The following is a 9815-nucleotide window of genomic DNA, read 5'->3' as shown; positions in this document are numbered from 1 at the left end:
TCTCTCTCTCTCTCTCTCTCTCTCTCTCTCTCTCTCTCTCTCTCTCTCTCTCTCTCTCTCTCTCTCTCTCTCTCTCTCTCTCTGTCTGTCTGTCTGTCTGTCTGTCACTATCTCCTGTCACGAGATAAAGAAAATTTTCTTCTCATGAATGATAATGATTGCACTGACACATCATAGATAAGCAAATCCAAGGCGTATTTTAATCAACATTGAAGCATGCATTGACTGATGGATCATTAAGAAGAAGTCATTAAGAAGATGTCAGTTGAAAGTGATAGTGAAGCTGAAGCATATTTTTGACAAATGAACATTAGAAGCGACTTCACCCAAAGTTGGTCTATAATGTATCAGTCGTTTCATTATTCTCTACATTAAGTTTCTGTGCCCTCTTTGAAAACTCTCAACTTCCAAGCTTTCGTTAGCCGATCCGTTAACCGATCTCTTTTTCTTTCAAGAAAAAAATATATGTATATCGAATATAAGAGGGAAATAACTCGTTTATTTAAGCCAACACCTAAACTGCGTGAATTGAGTCGTCACAATGCAGTTATACTAATCTTCAATAGATTTTCTCTTATGCGTTTCCTCATAACTATTTACAAAATGTCATATACCGTAACAGGAATGGAATGTGAATATGCCAACCTTTTCGGTCAATTCAGAGCTAAATTGAGCTATTGAAGCAGTTCAGTGAGGTAATGGTACAAAGCAAGTTTCACACATAATTGCGAATCGATAAACTTAGTTTCCTTATCGCCGAACAATGAATTAACCCCAATACTTAATGAATGTAGTTACACTGCTTTAACATCTTGAAAGTAAATCGTTTGCACACTACCGTGTATTCATTCGCGTTATTGCACATAGGTGACTCTGATTATTCACCTCTCAGATAAATTTTCATTTTACAGCACTTAGTTTACCCAACTAGCAGAACTTTTGAAAGTACCAACAATACCAACAATCATTTATCATAGCCATCACCGAAGGTATATTCATTTACGCTTGCAACGCCCGAACGGAAACTTCAGAAACCACGCAAAGTCTGTTATGTTCTTGATCAGCTTCAAATTCTGAATCGATTTAAGCATGTCCACTTGTCCGTCCACTTGTCCGTCTGGCGGTCTGTGTATCTGTTTCAATCTCTGTTGTAAACATTCTCCTGGCCGCAAAAATGATGCTACTGATTTCAAATTTGGCAGTAACATTGGAGGTTCTTGTACGCAAGTTGGGCTAAAACGGTTGAAAGTGACGCCTACAGTACTATGTAAACTCAAGACATTTCTTTTTTTTATAAGCAGATAAATCTACGAAACTTGAAACCATATATTCTATGAGCGACGCTCTAGTGCTTTTACCAAAAAATCGGCCATGCCCTTTGACTTTTCTTGCGCGTCATAACTTCATTTTTTTCTTTCGAAACTTTTATAACGCACAAAAGAAATATTCAAAAGCCCGATAAATTACATAAATTCTTGGCCAGTTTCAAATTCCGAATGCACCTAACCATGTCTGTGTCGCAAAAGTGAAACTAACACCTATAAACGCCGCAAAACAATTTGAAAATTAGCCAAACTTTTCAAAAGACACGCCTGACAACGACCGCACGTCCATGTAGCAGGAAAATTGAACATCTCTCCGTATTTTTTGCTTGTTACTCATAACATACAACACACACACACTATATAAATTTTCACTTTATAGAAAATTTTACCCGCGCCTATTCAATGTTATAACATATAAAAATTTAGTTGTTTTGCCCTTTGTTACGATCGCAGTGCTACGTAGAAAAAATTCTGCCACACCCATATATAATTCTCCTACTTGGTAATTTTGACAATGTTATTATAATTTAGCCAGAAAAAACTTAATTCGCGTTATGGCACGAGGGGACGTCTCCTGTCTCGTCCGTCGTTAAAAAAAAAAAAAAAAAAAAAAAAGCGAAGTCTTTCGACTTTAGTGAAAACTCTACCACACTCATCATCATTGAGTTCTTAGTCGAAATCCTTCGTCGACTCGGCCACTCGTGAAGACAAAACGATAAAATTTGACTTTTGACTGAAAGTAAAAAAAATAAAATTCTACAATTTAACCTTACATTTATTGCGCATGCGTTCAGCAATCGTTTTCTTATCATCTTCAACAGGAATATCTATTAGATTGCCGCTCGATATACTTTTGAAGCGTTGTAAGATGTTCTGCTGATGTGTTTGTCGACTTTCAATGTCTTCTTTAATTTCTTGCGCTCGCAGAATTTCACATTCTGAAACAATCTGCAAATATTAAAAAAGAAAAAGAAGAAAAAGAAGAAAAAGAAACTGATAATAGAAGTTTTAGGAAGCAATTGAAAAATGAAAATTTGCAACTAAGTTGAGTTAATTTTTATTATTAACAAAAACGTCTATGGATTCGATATGATCGTTGCGTAAATAGAAAAAGTACAAGACTTACTATTTTTTCTATGATAAATATAAATTTTTAATATTAAATTTAAACCATAAGCAATGCATGTTATCTAACTGCGTTCATTTTAGAAGACATTTACAGATATCATGCTCGATTAGTAAAAAAATAATCTATCAGTTGCATAGATAATGTTCAGAATTATCGCTAGGCTTATTATACCCACTCGTGATAAAGGCGTGTTAAGATTACACGGATGTATGCAACATCCATAATTGCTTGAAATGATTTCAATCATTCTCTAAATCGATTTAAACCTATCTCCCTGTCTAAAATGTCCATGAATTTTGATACTCAACTCAAGGACGAACCCTACTGAATTAAAGATCATTCTCAATGAAGTGATGGCAGTTTTAAATGACCTGCAATCAGACACTTTTTATACGTATCGACTCGAGCAAAACCCATTCACAGTATTTTCATCACATTTTTATTCAATTTTTCTTTTATTAAAAATGAATTTTATTCAAGTCTATAATGATCATTATTATCTATGACCTTTTGCATTTTTGTGATAAAACCGTCATCATAGAATATCTAGAATTTCTGAACCAAAGAAAGTAAGGCAAGTGATTTGTACAGACTTCTTTTAAAGTGACCTTTATACTAATGAGAGACTTCAGGCGATGACGATGCGAATAGTAGTCGAATGCTTCAAAGTTTCAAAATCAAAGTCTTCCAATTTTTTCCGAGTCATCAAAGATGTGTGTGGTTCGAGCATTATCACGATGGCCTATACTGACGGTTTTGAAACTGTGACCTGTTTTTTTTTGATTCGCTGCTGCAACCTGGTTTAAATTACTGACAATAGACACTGAAATCCTTCGTTTGACTATATTCTAAGGCTCCCGAAAATTTAATTGCTTGGTTAACGATAAACATTTTCTTTGCAATTAAGACAGCTGGACATCAGTAAGACTTTTGGAGAATAAAAAGAAAAGTGAATGCCAAACAAGATTGAGAACACGTTCGGCTGAAATCCTATTGCGCTTTTTATATATAACATTAAACATTAAGTAAAAACATTATAGCGCCACAACATTAAGGACCCTACACGACTTTGCCCAATACGGTTATTCACATAAAGACTTTTCACAATAAACTAATATATGAAAACTGGTTGAAGAAGTGGCCCGATCTGACGCATTTTCAATATCCTATCCAATAGTACTTGATCGGTATATTCAATTATATCAAAATATCTCAAAATTTACGGCCTATAGATTGAACACAACAATATAAAACGGACAGATAAGCTTAAAATAGCCTTTTGAATCGATCGCTATAATAAAAGGTGGGTCTATCTCAAGTGCTTCTGGGCAAATTTAACTTGCCCTTATACCACAAGCGGTGTGACGCGTAATAATTGTATAGTATCTTTTATCATCTACAGATGAATAATGTTTAGGTGTAGCGAATAAGATGAGGAGATCGATTGTTTTCATTTTGATCATCGATAGAAGCGCCGAAGAAAGAATTTACTTCAGATTATATGTTTCCCAACAAACTCTCTATACGGCCAATACAATGTTGTACACCAAAGTGAAAGAGGTAGAACACATGTCCCATTCTAATCAGTCATTTTTGTAAGTTTCAAAAAGATAGCTGATAAATTAGTTCATCAGTAATATTTCGTCGAAAGTTATGGTCGAACCAACGGATCCTATTTAAAAGTAAAATTCAAGGTAATTTTCGTAATTCTTCTCAGTCTTATGCCGTAATGTTTATTTTATTAACCAAGTTATTGCTACTAATATTTGCAAGTACTTTTATTCCGAACGATACGTCGGAAGCTTGAGAGGTTTTTACATTCCGTTTCAATTCATTTTTGCCACTCTGAATGGATTTGCGTTCGCATTTTGAAGTCACGCGAACACGGATTGTCTTTCTTTGCTCGCTTTCTTATCTTGGCGTTTATATAAACCAAAGTCAATGTTAATATATCTGCAATCATATAATATTAACGCACCTTATGAAACTTTCTGATCGAAACTTTTGCATATGAGCAAAAAAAAAAAAAAAAAAATTCTTTTATGAATTTCTACAAATTGCAACCTGGCAAGGTATAAGCAAATTTCACTTTCCTGGAACGATTGCAATAACAAGCGCCAGAGACCTCATATCATAATATATTCGGAATATGACTTTTTTTTACATTACTTTATTCGCCTGATCGGCGGCTTATTTGTTAACAATTATGACAAAGTCCACGATATTAAGAGATTAGTCGGTGCTCATATAACGAAACTGAAAACTTGCCCAAAATATCGAAAAACACAAAACTATAGCCGATATCGAATCAATAATTGATACAGTAATTTATCGGAGCTATCTAAAATTTGGTATAGAAATTAATACAATTGGTCGAACTGCGCCATTTCGCTTGAGCATCATCTTCAACGCAAACTGAGGCGTAACTAGACTTATTTATAGCCCCAAAGGCTTTAAGATGGAGCACTTGAAATCTTATTCAATAATCTATCATCCCCGTTTACCCTTTCTCTTCGAACGTGAAGTCAATTTATTTTCGATTGTAGTTAAAAAAAAAAACTCTACATTCCCTGATGATAGACAGGCCATTCGAAATAATGTGCACTGACGTCTTAATGACTACTGTAATATTTATTAATATGTGCTTAATAACCTTCAAACAATTTTCTGTTCATACTTAAGAAAAGTGTAAATGTGTAGAAGAATTGCAAAATACAGTTGTCGCAAACATACGCAAATATAAAATGAAATGCCTATAAGCGCATACCTAATATGCATATATATATACATATATATATATACATATATATATATATATATATATTTTTTTGTTTTTTTTGGTGTCATGCAGTTCCTACCTAAATTAGGTGTAAAATCATCGTGATAATTGTTTGACAGAATTATCTGTAGATGACAAAATGATATTACTAACGAACATAGGATTTTGCACATTCAATTCGTCAACGACAATGCCTCTTGCACTTAAATGGTGGGGGAGGGGAACGACAAATATGTTGATAAACTGCTGGCCTTTGACATACTTCCGAATGCGACGCTCAACAATTTAAGAAAATTATGTGTAGAGCTTTTTGATGTAGAAGGGGGTTCAAGCATATACACATACACACAGACATGCACATATAAATGTTTATACATAAAAGTATCTGGCACCTTTCAAGCATTACATGTAAACCTGCTTTGACACTCCGCAATTCTTTCTTTGTTTTTTGAACACATTAGCGGCAACCACCATTCCAACTTTTATCTGTCCATCTTGCCTAAAAACCTATCGGCTCATATTTGAAATAAATTTGTATTTGGCTGCGTGTGGATCTATATTTGTGTACCTCTAATGCGACGATTGACAACTTCGCGTATAATCTCTCTGTCAAAAAATGCATGTGAAAGGTCAATGTGGCTTAAGGTATTCAGATAAATTTACAATAAAATTTTATACTTTATTTATGAAGTTTGTTTGCTACCTTCACTGACATTGAAAGTAAAATTAAATAATAATAGTAAAAAAAGAAACAAGTAAGCTTGCATTTTAAATAGCATTCCCTTTACACATGCATATAAATTAAGTGCATGCAGAAAGGCTGCATCTATTGCCTTCACAAAAATGATATTTTAGATAAAAGTTTCATTAAACAAACGTGGGTGAAACTTTCCACATTCTGATAACGTAAGTGTAGGCAGGCATAAAATGGAACTCAAGTACCATATAATTCCAACTAGTTGGTTTGGAGACTTATCAACAGGTTGTGTGAAAAGTTCTGAGTTTTCGGAAATTAAATTAGAAATATCGTTCTCCTTAAAGATAGATGTGTCTCTATAACTGTCCAGCTGTAGCTAATCTAAGTGGTGTTCGCAGATCCATATTTAAGTATTCATCGAGGGAATAAAAGTAAATTTTAGCAAAAGGTATCAAGTTTAGTCCGCAGTCCAGCTCTCTTAATTTCTAACAGACCGACGTACGTACTAACTTTTATGGCACGACAGCTACCGACCGTTGCTTTCAGATTTGTGTTTATTACCGGTCTAACTGTTAACAGTACAGATGGAAATCTTACATCTTGCTAGACGACAGTAGCTAGCAATAGGAAAAGTCTTACCCTGTCCGCAGCAAACCTTTAACATGAACTGTTCGAACTTTAATACCAACTTTGTTATAAATCAAGGGATTTCCATTACTTCGAATACGATTTATACTCACGAAGTTAACGTAGACTGTTCATTTTCCTGCACTTGTTATCGAGGAGTCAAGAAATGGCTCAAGTCCAGTAGACATTCAAATATACTAGTTCGGTGTGCCACAGTTTTTTAATCTCAGCTAAATGTCGAGGTGCTTTTTGTAGACAATTTTTTCTGAACGGCGGAAGGTGTTTAATCATTTAGCGATGACGTGATTGTTGTGCTTAGCCCATAAAATAGCATAGTTTTTTTTTTTTTTTTAAATTAGTTTTTATAGACACAGAGTTGCAAAATGTAATGCCATCGCTGTACAAAAAGTTCACTTCACTCTTTGCGATAAAAGAATATCTAAATGCAAAAATTTCAAACAGTTCTAACCGGCAGCTGTTACATGATGATTAGCATCACCAACTATTACTTATATATCTCAACATTTACAATAATGACAATAGTTCGTGAACAAAATATTCTTCAGATTGTGTTGTATGAAATTTTATTTAAGTATTTGTAGACTATAAAAAATACATGTTAAAGAATACATGTTATGAACTACGCTTTGCTATGCTATACTATATATATAATAGGATGAAGGGAAAGTTCAGTCTTATTTTAAATAGACAGGTAATTTTTCTTGCAAACAAAAAAAAAAAAGTCATTAATAATGAATACAAATATTTTCTTTAAAATACGACAGAACTTTCCCTCCAACCTATTATATATGTATTTGAGTAAATTCTTTACAGAAGCACCATATCATCATAAAAGCGGTATCAAAGACATATCGTAGCATATTTGAATCGGCTGAGACTCGTAAGACGTTTAAATCATATCTACTTTACTAATTTCTTGAATAGCTTCAGTTCGTTTTCAACCTATACCTTTAAAATTCATTTGAAAGTGTGCGCGGTAGAGAAACTGATTGAAAATAAAATCAAAATACGAGTAAAGTTGTATTCTCTAGTCGAAGACAATTTTTTCTGAAGAATTGCAAGAAAGAGTTTCCCTCATAATTCTAATTTTCCTACATTCTAGCACTTTCTGCAAAGTTCTTCGAATAATTGATCTATCCTCCCGCTAAGCACAAATCTATAGTCTTTCTGTCCTCTAGAATCTATCTAGAATTTTTCTTTTATGAAGGCCATTTAGATTCATTAACTATTTCCAAAGCTGTGACTTGATCGTATTAATTCAAAAGCGCGTGTACTGTTCTATAAGTGCACATAAATTTTATACACTGCACCACTTCTGGTACAGGATATATTACGTTTGCGCTGACGTATGCAATACCAAGAAATATCTTTCGCTATACAGATCGTTTCGTTGTCATTTTCTGAGTCGCGCTAAGCTTCTCTGTCCTTATTTTCTTATGATCAACTTATAGACCGCAATTCTTGAGATATTTTGATGAAATTTGGTAAGCCGACCAAGGACGAAGACTATTGAAAATGGTTCGAACGGGGCCCCTTTTTCGACCAGTTCTCATATAACAGAATATATATATTTTAAGAAGTGTTTTTATGTATTACTGTCTTAAGCGAAGTGGTGTATGGTATTTAATGGTGGGCCGTAGCCGACAATAACATTTTTACTTGGTTCTCTTTAGTTTTGGACCCAACTGTGTGGTCTTCGGACCATAGTCACTTTACTCTCGTAAATTGATTGTTTGTTAAGTTATCTTCAAAAGATCCTTATTATCATATTGTTATGCTATGTTATCCCACATACGACAGAGACATTATTGGTCTCTGACGAAAAATTGTTTACCATTACTTGAGTGAGTTTTTTACAATATATTAAACAAAAAAAAATATCTAAAATATTGTCTCTGCTACAGACAAACAACACATAAATGAAGCAAAAAAAAACAGTTCTCCAAATTTCATAATTTTTTGATCAGCAACTTGCGCTATAGATACATGCATATAGCATATGCCAATTTGAAATCTTAACACAAATAATAAATAGAATTAAATAAAATTGATTGCATTTAACAAAAAAAATATTGAGATTGGCGAATGCCTCTGCTAACTGTGATCTTGTTTCCATGATTACTTTTTGATGGCAGACATTCCCATGTGTACACACATACAAATATATAAAGCTGACATATTTATATGCAATTTAACGCGCTTAAGCGAAACGAATTTAAGATCAACAGCCGTATATTGAGTAACATCACAGAGACATCACAACTCACAAGACAAGCACTAATACTTTTTTTTGTTGTCTTCGTGATAAAGCAGCCTCGCCTATGATGTTAAAAAGTTTTACTGCGACTATTGCTCTGAAATATCGAATTTGCTACGAAATTATTACAAAAATATAATAATAAAAAAATGCATTATTCTGTCTTATGAATATTTCATTCGACATAGGAAGTGCTTTTTAAGCGCCTGAAAATTCAAAGAAAAAAAACCTTTCGCTTTGGTAATGAGTTTTTTTCCAAACAGTCCAGAAGAAACTAGTATGACAACCAAAAAAAAAAAAAAAACAAAATTGGATGAAAAAAGTAATCGACCCAATGAAACGATGTTAGTAAGCTAATGTGTAGGAGTAAATATATAAGATATTGAACCTATTTAGTGAGATGGTGTACTCTACGCTGACATGAATTACAAGAATGAAATAAATACAGCCATTTTTTTACAAGGTCTTTTTTACACGATTTTGAAATAACACCGTTCACCGATGAGAGCAAAAACACTTTTTTACATCAGTTTTTGTTGTAGCGTGAAACCGCAATAAAAAGATTTTTTTTAATTCTAATTTTGACAGTGTCTCAGAGAAACTTATGTCTACAGCAATAAAATACAATTGGAAGAATACTTTGTTAATGATTCAATTGGTTTATGCCCCACGCATACGCTAGTGACACATGTTAGTTAAAGTTAAGAAATTGATTTTCATTCCTAATTTCAATCTAAATTTTTGCTATATATTAAATTTTAACACAATACCATTAAGCATCGGTCTGTAATTGCATTGCCGGCCACAATCTACCTATGATGACCTTTCTCGCCCTTTCGAAAACGTAGAAAAAACACACATGCCTTTTTATTTTTACCTTTCCATCCTTGCTGAACGCCACCTTTACATCAAACTTACATCCTATACCATTTAATATATATATATATATATATATATATATATATATATATATATATATA

At 33.4% G+C, this 9815-nt stretch overlaps 1 protein-coding gene across 1 annotated transcript in view; it reads right to left on the bottom strand.

The window, feature by feature from the left end:
* Positions 1–9815, bottom strand: part of LOC119637259 — a 26468-nt gene that overhangs the window by 10092 nt on the left and 6561 nt on the right. Inside the window, exon 2 of the mRNA XM_038033139.1 lies at positions 2099–2273. Within this exon, the coding sequence (XP_037889067.1) occupies positions 2099–2273 (175 nt within the window). The remainder of the gene's footprint in view (positions 1–2098; positions 2274–9815) is intronic.

This window comes from Glossina fuscipes, unplaced genomic scaffold (assembly GCF_014805625.2).
Source record: "Glossina fuscipes isolate IAEA_lab_2018 unplaced genomic scaffold, Yale_Gfus_2 59, whole genome shotgun sequence".
Taxonomy (NCBI): Eukaryota; Metazoa; Arthropoda; class Insecta; order Diptera; family Glossinidae; genus Glossina; species Glossina fuscipes.
The sequence above is the reverse complement of the archived record's forward strand: the minus strand, read 5'-3'. Positions and strand labels throughout refer to the sequence as shown.